General features: G+C 41.9%; 1 protein-coding gene and 1 pseudogene across 2 annotated transcripts; both read right to left on the bottom strand.

Moving 5' to 3' along the window:
• Positions 1-244: 244 nt before the first annotated feature.
• setdb1b (SET domain bifurcated histone lysine methyltransferase 1b) lies at positions 245-13,430 on the bottom strand. 2 transcript variants are annotated; one of them, XM_086311646.1, is made up of 25 exons: positions 13,233-13,430; positions 11,455-11,658; positions 11,176-11,339; positions 11,039-11,082; positions 10,351-10,477; positions 10,100-10,267; positions 9,806-10,007; positions 9,648-9,721; positions 9,354-9,544; positions 8,415-8,544; positions 8,142-8,328; positions 6,689-6,802; positions 6,286-6,589; positions 5,926-6,187; positions 4,880-4,970; positions 4,656-4,772; positions 4,346-4,515; positions 4,037-4,261; positions 3,778-3,948; positions 2,665-2,795; positions 2,475-2,494; positions 2,224-2,342; positions 1,799-2,049; positions 1,611-1,699; positions 245-607 (listed from the first exon to the last, which is right to left on the bottom strand). In XM_086311646.1, the coding sequence occupies exons 1-25, from the start codon at positions 13,247-13,249 to the stop codon at positions 490-492; spliced, it is 3,690 nt and encodes a 1,229-aa protein (XP_086167772.1). In that variant the 5' UTR covers positions 13,250-13,430; the 3' UTR covers positions 245-489. The 2 variants fall into 2 exon arrangements, with proteins under 2 accessions (XP_086167772.1, XP_086167773.1); XM_086311647.1 differs by lacking the exon at positions 13,233-13,430 and adding an exon at positions 12,983-13,126.
• Positions 13,431-15,686: 2,256 nt separating this feature from the next.
• On the bottom strand, positions 15,687-15,872 carry LOC147319222 (cortexin domain-containing 1 protein pseudogene; annotated as a pseudogene).
• Between the last annotated feature and the right edge of the window lie 1,417 nt (positions 15,873-17,289).

Below are 17,289 nucleotides of genomic sequence, written 5' to 3' on the forward strand. Positions count from 1 at the left end.
TAGATCACAGCTTCCGATCTACATCAGAGCTGATTCTCTCCACTGTGAGATATGAATGTTTGTTTATTCTTCTGAGACAGGTGGTTGGTCAGTGCTGCTGTGAGAAATGACAACACTTGTATGATTTGCTGGTCACTCTGAGCGCTTGAAGTAACATTTAAAGAGAAATAGGCACACAAATGTTAAAGCTCGATTAAATAAAATATCAATACATTATTAAAAACGAACAAAAGGTCATAATACAGTTATTTTATTGTGAAGGGTTTGTTTCAATTCAGGACCTTTGGTTAGTTTCACAGAGAGGACATTTTATTGAGATGTAGAGGAACAATAAAATCAAGGCAGTAGTAATAAAATGTAAAATTTGAATTAAAAAACAAAACAAAACACACAACTCAAACCCCTCCAAAAAAAGAACAAATAAAAACTCGGGGTACATTGTTGAGAGGGTTCCTTAGTTTAACTACAGGTAATGGAGGTCCCTGTGGATCACAGCAGTCTTCCTCGGCACTCGGTGGAGCCGCAGCAGCAGAGCAGGACCTTACCCTCCACGCTGCCCACCTCGTAGTTATAGTCCCAGGTCAGCTCTGTGCCGGCCCGGATCCTCCTGCACGACGACACAAACGGTGATGTCAGTGCAAGAACAAAACGTTAAGATGTTGTTAGGTACATATTCATTAACGCAAACGTCTAATCAGCCAATCACATGGCAGCAACTCAATTCATTTAGGCTTGTAGATACAGTTGAGACAACATGCTGATGTTCAGACTGAGCATGGCACGGTTCTTGTTGCCAGCTGTGTTGGTTTGAGTGTTTCAGAAACTGCTGATCTTCTGAGTCATCAGATATTGATCTATTAGAGAAACTGTGTGATGCTATCATGTCAATATGGACCAGAATCTCTGAGGAATGTCTCCAGCATCTCGTTGTCATGAAGAATTAAAGCTGTTTTGAAGGGCAAAAGGGAAGAGCAACCTGCCCTTTTACCTTACAAAGGGCAAAGGGGAGCAAGGTGAAGTGGCCAGATGAGTCTTCATTGTACGTTCTAGCCTTGAAACTAATAGTGAGAGTGGTCGACTGCTTGTTACAGAGTTCCCAGTCTAATGCCTCTCTCTTTCCCTGCACACACTGAGCCACAAGTGCTGTTTAGGCAGGTGGCATAAATCCAGTCCATTGCTGATAGGAACACCTTTCCGCAACTGTAAAACTATTCCTGTATGATCCGATGGCAGGCCTAACAATGACACAGCAGCGCCACCCTAAGGTTGCATTCACACAGAAAACAACACAGCATCTGTTTTTCCACTCAAAACTCCAGCCTGTTTAACAGAAAGCAAACATTCAGAGTAGTGCAGTCTCAGTGTTAGACATGATTAAATAATATAATTAATAAAAAAAACTCATCAAGATAGTTATGGATGATGGCCTCTCGCCCTGTAAGAGAGAAATCCCCTAAAATAAAACGGCACATATGTTGAACTTTACTCAACTTTAAACACACCTTCCTGTCAGTTTATTTGTAAGGATAAAGACAAGAATTCTACTGTTTTGCAGGCATGTTCAAGTACAGAAAATCTTGGATAATCTTTTCCTCTGTTTCAAAACTCACTTGCTGGCAAAGAAGGCAACCCAGGGAAACCTCAAGTCATGTGTGTCTACAAACACATTCTGGACGAAAAGGTTCGGACTGCAGCTGTGCTGTAACACAAACAGAGAGCAGAGGTGACGACGTCAGAGGAAAGTAATCAGAGCGGCGCTCAAGTAACATAAAACGATCACACAGCAGCAGATTCATACGTTGAGATAACGTCCGAGGTTTCCTTCCAACTTGGCATCAATGATGTAACAGGACTCTTCCCCATCAAAGAACTGGCGGGTGTTTTTAGTGGGAGTGTTGTCTCCGCCTCCTCCCGTCTGCCCCTGCTGTCCTCCTTTACCTCCTCCCGGCCCTCCACCTCCAGGCACGCCTGTTTTTACCATCATCCCGTGGCTGTTTTTCAGGGCGATGCCACGAGTAGATTTCACAGCCACCTGCTTTTTAGTCACACCTGATCCAGATGTAAGAAAAGAGAAAACCAGTGGAAAGTTACGATAAGTGTGATGACAAACAAAAGCAATTCAAGCTAAGATAAATCTTTACTGTCATTGTACAGATCAGAGTGCTACATCTGATAATGCGTTAAGACCAGTTAAAACAATGAAACCGACAACCGACTCTTTACCTGGCGTTGCTTTCTCTTTGTCCTTGTTGTCATCGGATCCTGAGCTGATGGTCTGAACATCGTCACTGTCAGACAAAGTCATCACATCCTGCTTCTTCACCACTTCAGGCTTCACTGGACTGCAAGAGATAAAAAATGAAAGTCATCTCAACAGAAATGCTTTCCAGCAAAATGAGCTCAAGCACAAACGTGTGGAAGCAAACACGGTCTAAACACCAGTGTAAGCATGTTAGTGTGAAATCCAAACAAACCTCTTGTTATCTCCAGGTTCCTACGAAGAGAATAGAAAAGGAAGGGTTATTAATAATCACGCAACATGTTCATGAAGAAAAAGAGCCACCTTTTACCATTCAGCCTTTTCCTGTACTAAGATGAAAGTAGGACTACAGCTTTATTTCTGTGTATTCTGTATATTTCCAACATTACGTTGTCTTTAATAACCTTTTTAAGCCCCTGGCTCGTTAGCCAGGAAGCCACTTTGCTTTTTCCCGTCTCCTCTGGCATAGATGGTGGCTTGTCATCATCTGTTCCTCTGGCTGAGATGCTCATTCCATCTTTACTATCTTGACTCCCTGAGGCAGAGGAGGAGAGAGACAAGTGTAAAAATACAACACAGAAATCTTTCTGACAGAATTAATGAGGAAACACTGCAGGAAGTGAGGCCGAAAAGCTTAAATGTGTTTCATACAATCCGTACAAAGGTCGTCCCTAACTCCCACTGTGTGGGACACTTCCCACTTAACCAAAACTACACTCACATACACTATAATGCCAAAAGTATTCAAACAGTCATCCAAATCTTTGAAGTAAGGTGCACCAATCACTTTCATGACCACAGATGTGTAAAATCAAACACCTAGGCATGCAGACTGCTTCTCGGAATATTTGTGGGTCGCTCTCCTGAGCTCACTGAATTCCAGCGTGGTACTGTGATAAGATGATACCTTTACAAGTCCGCTCGTGAAATTTTCTCACAACTAAATATTCCACAGTCGCTTGTTAGTGGATTTATAGCAAAGCGGAAGTGATTGGGAATGACAGCAACACAGAGCGGGGTCAGCGAATGCTGAAATTCTTAGTCCGCAGAGGTCCGCAACTTTCTCCATAGTCAGTCACTACAGACCTCCAAACTTCATGTGGCCTTCAGGTTCGCTCAAGAACAGTTCGTAGAGAGCTTTATGGACGGGTTTCCATGGCCCGAGCAGCCGCATTAAAGCCTTACGTCATATCCATGGGAATACAACACAGAAATCTCACTTCCAACATTAAAATATTAAATCCTATAGATTAGGTATTGGACGTCCCTCAAGCTCATGTGTGCGGCAGAAGAGTGAATACTTTTGCCAGTATAGTGTATGCATTATAAGAATAACATAAGAAAACACTGTTGATTACTCCATCTCTAAGAAAAAAAAAAAAGACCCAAAACATAAAAAGCATTAAGTCACTGACAAATCTTCATAACGAAGCACACATACACAAACTCCTCATCTATCTAATGTGAACTGTCCTTTGTGTGAAACCCGTTACACTACAAAGATGCAGCTGGCTCACCTTCCTTGTTGCCTTTGACCTGCCCACGTGTGGTGTAACTCCTCCACACCGAGCTGGAGCTGTAGTAGCTGTCCTTCACAAACGTGTCATCTGAACTGTCGCTTTCATCTTCACTCTTAGACTCTTTGTCCTCATCCTCATTGCTGTCGCCTGACGAGCTCGAGCTTTGGGCTGTAAGAAAAAAAGAAATGTGAGAAATTATATGGAGAATAAGAAGCTCAACACCGCTTTGATCTCTCGTGTTTGGATTTAGACTTACTCTTCTTAGCTGGTCGCCCCACAGGGTTAGCTGACACTAAAGCAGAGGGCTGGATTTTTATCCTGGATACGTCCACGCCGCTTCCCTCGCTGTCTGAACAGTGAGCCTCGCTCTCATAGCCCTCCTTAAAGTTCTCCACACTCTCTATGTGGTCCAGGTTAGCAAAATACTCATCACCCATCTCAAGACCTTCTTTGTCAGCAAAGTCATCTGTCAGGATTTTACCTGGTGAAGCGGCAGGAAAAAAGGCAAATAATTAAGTCCTCTTGCAATAAAGTCATCACCTGAATTTAAAGTACGCTGCCTCACCAGCATAAATGCACACAAATGAGCCTTTAGCTACATCATCCAGACATCTGATTCCCCAGCCTTTGTTCTGGGTCTTGAAGAGTTGGAGACGGACCTGCAGGCCGTGCTGCACCAGCCGGTTGGTGCACATCTGAGCGTTACATTTGCATCTTTTATTACACTCATAGATCCTGAGAGAGAGAACGGGTAACAAGAAGAAAGAAGAGATAAGTGCCTCTGAAGAAAGACGGCCCAATAAACTCAACAGTAATTATGGTCTCGTGAGGTACTAAGGGGAATGAGGGTTCAGTATTGTTGTTCAGTGTCTCACCCTGTGGGCAGGCACTCCTCCAATCGTTTGTACGAATATCCTGCGTTTGGGTTGATCTGTCCCCCCGGTGTACAACCTGTAGCCTGAAGGGTCAGCTGGTGGCAGGAGCATTTGGATCTGTAATTATGTGATAACAGGTATTAAAACTCAAAGACACATCCTCAGAGCTCTAGAAGTGGGAAAAATATGAAAAAGAGAAAGAAAGAAAAAGCTGCTTCACTAACTTGTCCTGACAGCCGTCGGTGCAATCGCAGCCGACAAGGAAGTCTGCACTGGTGTTGATAAACACGCCATCTTCAGGAATACGCTCTTTACCTTAAAGAGAGGACAACATGATCTATTAGCCTGTCATTACAAAGTAACTTTGCATTAATGTGGTGTCGGAGTCATTTTTAAAAATGAATTTTCACATTAACAGTACTCTTCACATTAAGTCTTAGTATGAGCTGCTGAGTTATTGACTTCAAAAGAAAATCACAGTCGAAAAAGTGAACATCACATCATATAATATCACAAGAAATCATAAAGTTTTCCTAAAGGGTTTTTATCCACATATTATGCATAATTTATTCATTTTTTGTTAACCTGTAGTGTATTTCACATCGTGGTTCACTTTTTTGTGAAAAACTTAACACAACAGATGAATCAATAGCGACTAGAACCACCTTTATCAGCAATAACTTGTTGCTTCTTGTTTTTCTATGACGTCATCAGTCCCTGACATCTATGTGGAAGAATTTTGGCCCACTCATGTTTCCAGTATTGCTTCAGTTCTTTGAGGTTTGCCTGTATTTCACTGCGACACAGCATCACTGCTTGTTGTTTTTCTTTTTCAGCCATTCTGTTGCAGATTTGTTCCTGTACTTGGGATCATCTGCATCAGAACAGTGATAGCCTTTTCGCTCTTACCTCCTATGGGAGCAGTAAGTGCATACTTAAGTTTTCATACGACACTATGCATTCTGTGAAAACTTGTGCTTTACTCGACTTAGATTTTCAGTAACCCTGTTAACAGTATACTGTAATGAGAATGTAGGGTGTCATAATGAATGAAAATTGATGTTATAACCAAGTTAAAAAATGACTTTGTTGGTGTTGTGTCTTGGCTCATATGTCATCATCTCATATGTACACCTACTACTTTCCAAGACCACTGAAAATGCTCTGTTAGTTGCCATTTAAAACAAAGATTTGTCCTTAAACCCAAAATCCCACCCTCAACAGAAAAACAGTCTCTGTCCCTTTATTATGATTTCAGTGTTGTTCTTACTGTAAGTTACTTCAGGAGCAGAGCTGTTATCAATCTCATTGACACAGGAAAGTGGAATATCCTCCTTTCCTGCCGTGATGTCTGGAATGTAATAAAAGGGCCTTTGTGGCTGGAAGGGACGATCGACGAGCACGTAGGGGTCCAGGCAAAACATCTCTAAGAATATAAAGTCACAGTTCGTCTGGAAGAGGTACTGCTGGATCTCGGCCATGTTACGCAAGCAAAGTCCACACGGAGCCTTGTAGATGACGTGGAAAGACATCTGAGGAGTGGACATGCAAAAGGTAAGGGTTACCTATAAATACAAAAAAAAAAGAAATACATTTGAAAGTCGTCAATCATGTTGATGTTCCTTATCACCTTGCGGTTGACTTTGCGCCGTCCCGTCATGCGTCTGAAGTCATACAGCAAAGGTGTGAGGAGCGGGTTCTTCCCTCTGTGCATGCTTGTTGTTGCGGGCCGGACGCGCTTCAGACAGGCAGGCTGACATGTGTGCGCCAGATAGAAGATGCGGTCGGTCGGGGCGCGATACGCCGGCTGGTGTGGGACCTGGGCCACTGCGTGGGGAATAGCAGCAGGGACTGTAGTCAGCGGGGTCATTTGTCTCTGATACGTTTGTGTGAACGTGGGCGCCACAGGGTTTGGGGCATTCAGCGCTCTTCCGCTGTGGATTGACAGGCAAACAGGGAAAAGACAGAGAGTGAAGTTAATGCTTTCTGTGCTGAAAAACATGGCTAGTTTAATGAACACAAGGTGAACTCACCCTGAGAGGTTGCTGTTAGTGGATGTAAGAGACTGCGTGACTTTAGAGGCATGTGTGCCGCCCACCCCAGGAACAAATGGAGAAGTACTCTTTCGGGCCATCTGATGTTTATTCCTTCAAGTCAGTGAACAGGGGGAAAATGCACAAATAGTCAGTTAAAGGAAAAAACAATCCAACCCCTCTGCATTTCTATACTTTGATTCTTAATATTAGCTGCTTCTTAAGGGATGATGTTTAAAGGTTCAGATGAGTTACACGGGCAGAGCTGTGTAACTCATCTGAACCTTTAAACATCATCCCTTAATAAGCAGCTAGCCCATCTAGGTTAAGCCATCACAGTTCACAGGTTACTGGCTGTAAAACGATTAAAGTGACCTGGATAGGTGAAAATTCATTAGGCATTCAATGTGTTTTACTAACAAGTTTTAATAAAATCTGATCAATATTTTAGGAGGAGAAGCAATTCTTGGGAGTTTGCATATGCTCATCAGTCCTTCAGCTGTTCTTTAGGTCAATTTATTTGCTGCAAACTTTTAAACCTTTATCTTTCACTTTAAAACTCCAGACTCATGATGTCCCAACACGTATTCGAACATAGCTGACCAGACAGCGATTGCTCTATGATGTTTGGTATGGAGATGTGAGGGCAGATTTACGAGAAATTTAATTACAAAAAAAGCACAACTTTTATAAATTATCTGTAAAACTAACCACACCTACAAGCGCAATTTGGGGATTGTGTTTGCCATTTTACCCCCTTTAGTAAATTTGGCCCATGGAGAATAAAATTAGGGTCATTATTTTTTGTAGGAAATGATTCAAATAATGTAAAATAATAATAATAATAACAATAACTACTATCCTTATATTATGGTAGTCATTTAAATGGTGGTATCTTGGACTCTCTTGGGTTCATTATATCTGTTTTCTAGTTTTTCTTTCCACCCTATCTCTGGGAGGAAACCCACACAGAAAGACACCGACCAATCAGGAGGCTCAAACCACAAACCTTGTTGACATGATGTGACAGTACCACCTCGCCCACCTGCTGATAATCCTGTTAATCTAAAAAGATTTGTGTTCTCTTTTGAGCTCAAGTACAAATACATAAATCTAATCCCATGCTGACTGAGGAAGCGAGTCACACCACCCACCCACACATTTCTTTTCATTTAGAAACATGTCACATCATGTTGGTGAAATAAAAACCTCATTAAAATCTGCAACATTGCAATCAGCAAATAAAACGCTTTGTAAAATATTATAAATCTAATAAAATGGAATTGTTATCTCACATGAATTAAGAGTTTCTCGGCTTCTTATTATACGTTTTACTTACTTTACAAGATTCTTGTTTTAATTCAAACTGGCATGAAGCTCCAACTCTAAATTTCCCTCAACTTTTACTTTTTTTGAGCCGAATAAAGCCGACATGTTTATAAGCATCACTCACTGTGGCAGAGGCTGTGGAGGAAGCGCGGGCTGAGGGCTTTGTTGAGGTTGCAGCGGCTGTGGGCGCTGCTGAAGCTGTGCTGTTGGTGAACTCTGGCTGGTCGAGGGCTGCGGCGCTTTGACCGGAGACGCTCCAACATGCCCGTCACTGGTGTACTGAACTACTGGGCCTTTGCTCCTCAACGCCCCTGCAGACAGAAAAATGGAACAAGTCAAATTAGAAAGAAGCACAAACAGAAAATCGCAAGTGAGTGGTGAACGCTTGGGTTTTTACCCATGTTAGGTCTTGTCCTCTGCTGGCCAGCTAGCTTCTTCTCCTGGGTGTTGGCTGTGGTCATCTTCAGATTGAACATCGGCTCCAGCCTGGTGGAGCCTCTGTAGATCCACTCACTCCTCTTATCATCCTGTCAACAGCGGGCAACACAGACAGTTTAGCCTCCCAGCTGCTAAGGTGTCTGGTGACTTTTTAATCAAGGACTCAAACGGTGTAGTTTTCATTTGTAAATCCATAAGGAGGCGTGCCATGATACACCTCTATTCACAATAATGGCAATAATTAATTTGTAATTATTAGCAAATGTCATTTTTATCATCGTTTACATGTTGAAAGGTTGAATGCCGTATGCAGCTGAAGAAAAAAGAAGCCGACTGCCTCACGGACTAAGCTGAACTTTAGTCAAAATTAAATTGAAAGTAGTGTGCGTTTTAGGCTGATGCATTTTATCTAGTAGCAAAGTTTTAATTAGAAGAATTCAAACTCAAATATTTCACTGCAGAGTAATTAAATGGGGGATTTAACCATTTATCCCTTTTATTAATCTGATCTTATCTTATACATCATTACATTTTGCAAGTCCATGCAGATTTGTTTTGGCCAAATATTGCTCATAAATGGCTCTTTGGAGAAAACTCTCCGCTATCATAGAATTAGGCCTGTGCCAGCCTATATTGCTCTGGCAAGTATGATTTACAGGCGACTTTGCACTATGCACAAGCAAACTTCCTCTTAGGTAAATTAAGTAGGGTAGTAAAGTATATAGATTTTTTAATGCAGAGATGGGTCATTGCAAGTGAGATGTGAGAGAATTTGGATGCATTTGTTTTTTTATCTAGTTTCTGTGCTGTGTGACTTATTGTTTCCATTGACTACGAGTCAGGAATAAAGATTGATTGATCATTGACTAAATCAGTGCTATTTATAGTGCAAACATACCAAGAAGAGGATCTTCACCAAGCTGCCATCCACCTCCTCCACTTTGCTCTTCCACCACGTTCCCTCCCACTCTGTCTTGATTATCTGGCCAACCTTTAGGAGAACCATTGGCCTGCTGGGATATGCAGTTATGTATTCCTCGATAAAATCTCGACATGATGCATCCTCTATGTCCTCCCAAGTATGCCTTACTGTAAAAACCAGAACAAAAACTCTTAAAAATCAAATATTCCAGTAAGTGCTACTTATTTTCTCTTTTAGATAAACAAAAAAATTTGAGAGAAGGGCTCTTACATGGTCGGCAAACTGGGTAGAGCTCAGGCAGCGTCACATATGAAGCATACCCATCATCAAAGAAGATCAGAAACCTGAAACATGTGCAAAGGCCTTTATAAAGAAACCCAGGCAATCAGCACCCCACAGCTCTTCAGATTTTTGACCATCTAACCCACCTCATGCGGTTCTTGTTGTTGGGCATCTCTGCTACTATTCCAGCATAGAGCCACACCAGGTTTCCATCCTTATACTTGGCGACTACACGAGCACCAACGTACAGACTCTCCAGGGTGGGGTTATAGTCAAAAGCCACATGATTTCCAGACAGCAGACTCTTGCCTTTATCAAACTTGACTTTATACTTGAATGTACCATTTCCTGAAGACAGACAGAGGGTGTGGAGCATTAAAGACAAAGCAGACACAGCCCATGGAGTAAGAACCTGGCAGAAAAGGAAAATGATAACACACCAACTGGGTTGATAGCAACGAGGGTGCCTTTGTGCCACGTCTTGGTGCGCTTCTTTCCCAGAATGCTCATCCAGATTCTGAGCTCATCTTCTGGCATTTTGGGGTTTGGTTGGCCTGCAGACTGAGATGCTTGAGATATAAACACGGCAGGTGGTGAGCTGTGGCTACCTAAAGGGCAGAAGAGCAAAACACATTAGAATCAGTATTTCAACAAAAGCCTGAAGAACGCAGCAGCACTTCAGTGTGTTTACCTGACTGAGTTGAGGGCGGTACTGGGGAACGGAGCAATGCCGCACTGAGTGGTGGCTTGCTGACCATTTGGACCAATTTCTGCACCTGCTGGGAGGTTTTCTGCAGCACTGTGGAAGTTTCCTTTACCTGGCATTAGAAATAAAAAAGACACTTTAGCTTAAAATGGGGCTTTGGGGGATGGTGCGTGTGAGCACGACTGGTAATGTCTATTGAAGGAAAAGTTTTTTTCTTGTCAGTTTGATAAACAAAAATGTATTTTAAGTCTGGCTAAAACTCCACTTAATATGTGGAACTATATTTTTTTTTAACCACTGTCCAGGTGATTTTCTTTTCCCAAAGTTGTTCACATGCAGGAAAATCTCTGGTCCTGTCCGAGGTGTACTCTACCTCTTGCCTAATAACAGATCAGACAGGCTGTCCTAGAAGCTCTTTTTCTAGTTATAAAATAAAAAATTAGTGACAAGCTATGAAGGAAATTGTTTCGGTTAATCTGGATTAAATCCAGCAAGAGAGACAGTGTTTTGCTTTTCTCAGAGGCTTTATTGGTCACGTCCACCAATCCATTTGTTAGATGTCAGGAAAAACTGAACCAGCTAAGAGCTATCAATCAGCAAAATGAAAATAATTCAACCGATCAACTCTCCTCAAACAGACAGATATAACAGATCAATACAGCAATGCTCTCACCACTGGATCTTTGACTGGAGTTAGAGGCTTCTTCGGCGGAACCACTGAAAATGAAGGATGGAAGAAAAACAAATAATTATTAGGCATAATCACTCCATTACATACATGCATATTCATAACTAAACAGCCCGACTTACAACAGCCAACAGCAATAACGTCATCGTCGTCGTCATCGTCTATCTCGATGACTTCAGAGGACAACATGGCTCCGCCTCCCTCGTCCTCCGAGCTGCTCTCTCGGTAGACGAGGCCGTTCTTTCGGTAAGTTGCCTTCACCAGTTTCTCACACTCCAGTACAGACCTGAGGAAGAGGAGGGAGGAAAGAAGTGAGCGGAAAGTGTAGAAGAGTTCGTTTGTAGACCAATAAAGACACAGCGTTTGATGAAAATAAAAGAAATATCTTAATTCCCGCTCACTGGTTGGCATCACGGAGAAGCTTCTCTGTCCGAGCCTCCTCCTCCTCTTTCTGCTCCACCCATTCCTTCAGTTCTGACAACTGAGTCTTTTTCTTCTGCACAATCTCGCTCTTCTCCACAGCTTCTTCAATCCATTTCTTCAGCTCGTCCAAAGAAACACCCAACTCTTCCTCCAGACTGGAGTCCCAGCCGTCCACCTCCATTCTGAGAAAGGAGCACAGAAACATGTCGGTGTGTATTTATTACTCCTTCTTCCAAAGATTCCTTTACATTTGCCCGTTAACGTTCTCTCGCACACAACGTAGGATTTTTCAAGACTGACATTGATATTTGGTGATAAAAACTAGAATATTCTGATATTTCAGCTGATATGTTGCTTTTTTTCTTTCAGACACATGACACATAACAAATACTGAGGAAATTCGCTTATGTGTAGTTAATCATTTACTTGTGCAACAAAAATTGAGTTTCCATATGTAACTATTACATTACTGAGTTTGTAATGTGCTGTTTTTCATGATCACGCCTATAAAGTACCACATTTATCACATCAACACACACACAAACAGTAACCACCAGTGCATCTCTGATCCTCCGTCTCTATCAGCACTCAGGTGCTCTTTGAGGCGAGTCCAGCTGTGCCTGGGAAATTTGTGTCAACCAAACAGTAATACTGTAACTGCACAGAAAGTCATGAATGAAATTTAAATTCACTGTGTTACTACACACCAAAGGCCCTGACTGACACCTTAAACTTGATACAGAAGAGAATAACACTGTGAGGAGGTGAAACTGATCATCCTCTTGTGTGGAGAAAACCACATACACACAAACTGTCAAGAGGAACTACTCCAACAGTCAACACGGTACCGAGGAAGTTAAAGAGACACCTGGAAACCTGAGATCCTTCTGAGAGAAACTTTGCCTACTGTAAAGTGTTGGCTCCAATTCAGACTGACCAGGAAAGTTTGTTGGATTGTGAGGAAGTGTCTGATAAGGATACACATGTAAGCTATAAGCTAATGGAGCTGAAATCACAGCCAAAGCTCATAACTCCAGGTAACATAAATGCTGTTTTCTGCAGATATGAGCTGGTGTGCATGCTTGTGCAGTGCATGTTTGCAGCATTCGCTTCACCTTAGCATACAGAAGCCTACATGTTCCTCTGTGGCGAAGACAGAACAATTAAAAACATCAGCGAGAAGCAAATTTTAAAACTGATTTGACAGTGCAGTTGATGCTGGGCATGCTCACATGAGTTGAAAATGCGACTATAACATGTCACGGCTGGCTTTGTTTATATGCTACTTCAAATTAGAACCTACTGTTCGGATAAAAGCAGCAAAGAAAGAAGCAGTTTGTAGTAATAGCACATGTAATTATTTTAAAGTTAAATGTTTAATCGCCAGTTTAAATGATTATACAGCAGCTGCATAAGTGAATACACTAAGCTGCTACTGGATAGCATGCAGGGAGATGCACTGAATTAAAAATCCACTTAAATGATTTCAATTATTTCCAGTTTTACCCTAGCCTTGCTGCTGACCGTCAAAACTGCATTTGCGTTTTATTCAGTTGCAGAGGATCTGAGAGAAGCCACACAAGAGCAGGACACACGGGAGCGCAGGCTAGCTCGTTAGCCTAGCATAGAAAATGTCTCATCTGCTGAATAAGTGAAGCCTGCGACTGGAAAAACCAACAAACTTGCGTGCCGTGAAGCTGCAGTCAAAGAAACGCCTGCGCCTACGTGTAAAATTTCTCTCAGAAACAGGACTCACCCTTCAACGGTTTCCATCCTCTTGGCTCGCAAATATTTGGCTAACTAGCCAATGCTACCGGCTAGCTACAATGGGGAGTGCATGCTTTGTTTGTCAGGGAAACCGAGGTAGGCGGTGTTAGCTCGCTTGATACGTTCGGGTCAAACCCGCCCAAACGGGTTACCCAGGTTTAAGAAAAGTGCAGTCCGGCACACGGGACGCAGAGAGATATCCCTCCTCCAAGATCCCATAAAAATATGAAACAAAGAACGGATTTATTTAGGACAACAGTTATATTTTCAATCGTTGCCTGGTTTTTGTGTTTCTCTTTACATAAATACAGACATTTCCATCATGAATATATACTGAATAGGGCACGAAATTGACCAGAAACTACGAAAATGAAGGGTCACTGAGTTGAAATTTCCTGGGGAGGACCACAAAACTCCCAGAGGCCTTCTTTTCATCATGATAAAAAAAAAAAATCTGCTCCAAAAGTCCTAAAACAAACAAACAAAAAATCAAGCCATTGTAACGTTTTTATTTAATGAATAAAATTGCATCATCGTTTTAGTATAAGTGCAGTCAAGCTTTACAAACACTGCATGTGTGATTCAGCTAACTGTGTGAATGTGCACAGAAATTGCTTTAGACAACGATCTCATGGAGTGTTTCCATGCAGGAACTTTGAAATGTTTTAATTACGTCAGGTCACTTTATTAGGTATGCTGGTTAGACTGCTAAATAACCCAGATATCACACAATAATATGGTCAAGATGCAGAAGTTCAAACTGAGCATCAAATGGAGAAGAAAGGTCACAACATGAAAGCATGTGTTCTATCAACAGTGTAGGCTGCTGCTGGTGGTGTAATGGGGTGGGGGATATTTTCTTGGCACACTTTGTGCCCCTTAGTATTAACGGAGCATAGTTTGTATACCACAGCCTACCTGGGTCTTGCCGATTCCTTTGTGACTGCAGTATACCCAATTTTCCAATGGCTGTTTCCAGCAGGATAACACACCATATCACAAAGTTGACAGTGAGTTCACTGCACTCAAATGACTCAAATAGTCACCAGATCTCAGTCCAATAGAGATGTGATGAAATGGGAGACTCGCCTCATTGATTTGCAGTAAACAAATCTGGATCAGCAGCAACTGTGCGATGCTATCACATTAATATGGATAAAAATTTAGAGTAATGTTTCCAGCACCTTGTTGAATCTATGCCATGAAAAATTAAGGTAGATCTGAAGACAAAAGAGGGTCCAACCCAACCCAGTAGTAGCAAGGTGTACCTAATAAGGTGTCTGGTGAGTGCAAAGCAATTATATAATTAACTTTGGACTGTTAGAATGAGTTAGTCTCTCCTGACAGGATCACTGGGTGTGAATTCCTGTATTTGAAAGAGTGGCTGGAAGCGGCAAAGCATCACTGTAACACAAACTAAACGAAAGGAAACAAAAACAATAAACTTGTGAAAAATATTAAAAACCTAGAATTTTAAAGGTTGGCTTTAACAGATTGTGAAGTCAGTTTGTGAAATACATCCGGAAGGCTATGTGAGCTGAATATTCACATCATGTTTGGCACTGATCACCACCTGCACTCATGTATATATCTTTCTACGTAGCACTCATAATTCTTATTCTCATGTATATATCTCATGTATATCTCATGCACATATCTTTCTTTCTACATAGCACTTTAATTCTTATTGTCTGCACTGAAGCACCGCAGCAATTTCCTAATGTTGTAAACCTCAACATCTGGCAATAAACTCATTCTGATTCTGATGTTTATTATAAAAACCACTGTGGACAAAGAGAAGCTTTTCAGTTTTTCTTCCACATAGACACCATCATCGACTTACTGACACCTGCTACAAGCTAACTTACTTCCACAATTTCTTCAATAATAAGTCGTTTGCACGAGAGTTTGCGCAAACAGCTCAAAAACATCGTGTGGCAGAATTTGGGGAATGAACTGAACATCTGTTTTGCATTGAGAACATCTGCGCTCTATTATCGTGGAAGGGAGGGGATTTGCTTTTGTTGCAATTAAGCAGCTTTTCACAGTGTACTTTCTGGTACAATGAACAGATTCCACTTCATTCTTAAGAATCACCCGAGACTTATTGAACTGTTTTTCCCCCTCATAATTTGTCCTAGCATTAAAAAGCTATGAGATATTTACAGAAACATGTGGGGCACTAATGCATGTTTCAACAAATCACATTATGAAACATGTTCTACATTTTAGATGGACGCTTACATGATTAGAAGGTGCAGATGCTGTTGGCATAAGTCTATCCTGCTGCCGTAGGGTAGAAGCTTTATAAAAGTTCAAAGAGGGTCTCAAACCGCTCAGCCCCCTCACTCATTCACAAAAAATGCCTGAAAATATTCTGTGGCATGTAGGATTTTATTTCTGTTATCCCATCTGTACAGCTTGAACCGGTCTCTGGTCTCCATCACTCCTCCGTTTCCTCCTCCTGGTATGTCGCTTCAGAGATTGCGCTGTAAGGGTCCAGCACCATCTGAGCACAGCGGATGATGGTCACCAACAAGAAAAAGCAGAGGAGGAAGAAGAAGAAGAGGGCAAACCCGAGATCTACATCCACATCCAGCCTGGCCACAGGGAGGGCTGGAGGGTCCATGTTGAAATATCCAAATAAATCCAAAGTTTATCTGCTTCACAGTTCTCTTCTCATCTGTTGGCTTCGATAAAAGTGCCTCCTTCAGTTCGTCACGTATCATCCAACTCTTCTTCTGTCTTGGCTGATTTTCCTCTCTGCGCTGACACCTAACGTCCTCGTCCCGAAGATAAGATTTACTGATGGACACACGGAGCTCCATTTGGCTACCGTGTCCTCTATGCATAGTTAATAAGGAGTTTGGTAACAATCAGGCCGTTCCTGAGATTAGGACACCCAGGCATCTCTTTAGGACATGAGGCCTTTACAGGAGATTACACCCGCGTAGGATCTCAGTTCTCAGCGCAAGGTGTAGATAGATGACAACAAGGAAGAAATTGTGGCTGTACACAGTTTTGTTTTGTTTTCTTTTAATCTTGCTCAAGTGAAGTGAGCAGATTGAAATCCTCCAATCTGCTGTGCCACGTGCCCCTGCACAGCAGCATGACGTTTGGGCCACTTTATGGCCTGAAAGAGGCAGAAAGATGAGAGCACAAGATGGTCAAGATGGTCAAGAAAAGGGAGGGAAAAAAGGGTTGAGGAGGAGAAAGAGGATATGATGCCTTAGTGGCAATCCACTTGAGAGGGTTTGGAATTTGATCCTGACCAAAAAAAATGCAGATTGCTTGTATTCTGATGCCACTAACAGACACACAAACACACAACGAGTAAAGTGACTCTACGTAAATAGCAGCGAATCCAACTAAAAAGTCTGATGAGGAGGTGAATTTGTTGAAACGATACTGGAAAAACAAGATTTACAGCACATGCTGTCACTCAAGTGCAACCCAAAGACTGAAGAGGTGACACAGTAAACCTCTCTTAGAAGAGTTGTAGCATTGCTACCATCCGTTTTCACCCCCAGCCTGTGAAAGAGAGGAGGGAAGGACGAAGGTGGAAACTGATCCCAGGAGATACCTGCAGATATCTCAGTCTTCACTCATAAACAGAAAGGCGAAAGAAACGGGATACAATCCGGGCAAACGTGGTTTTTGTTTTTCCTGCAAATACGAACACAAAATTGTTTAAAGGAAGCTCAAGCAAGGATGGATGTAACTACAACAGGGACTGCTGTGTGAATAGACCAATGCCATAAACTGTGGAAATACAGTAACCCCCGGGATTATTTGGACAGTCACATAGTACTTTTGCCTCTGTGCAGCATCACGGTACATTTTAAATCAAGTGATGTACTTGCAGACATCAACAAATGAAATAGCATTACATTAAATATTTTGGAATTACAGTCCTTTTTATACACAATCCCCCATTTTCAGAGGCTCAAAAGTAATTGGATAACTGACTGATACACAGTTTCATGATCAGGTGAGGCCTGTTTCCATGACAAATGAAGCAGATAGAAAGATCAAAGTGATGATCT

The sequence above is a fragment of the Aulonocara sp. 'chitande type north' Nkhata Bay genome, linkage group LG11, assembly GCF_057382095.1.
Source record: "Aulonocara sp. 'chitande type north' Nkhata Bay isolate Kocher_YH1m ecotype deep benthic linkage group LG11, A_spYH_male_GT1.1, whole genome shotgun sequence".
NCBI lineage: Eukaryota > Metazoa > Chordata > Actinopteri > Cichliformes > Cichlidae > Aulonocara > Aulonocara sp. 'chitande type north' Nkhata Bay.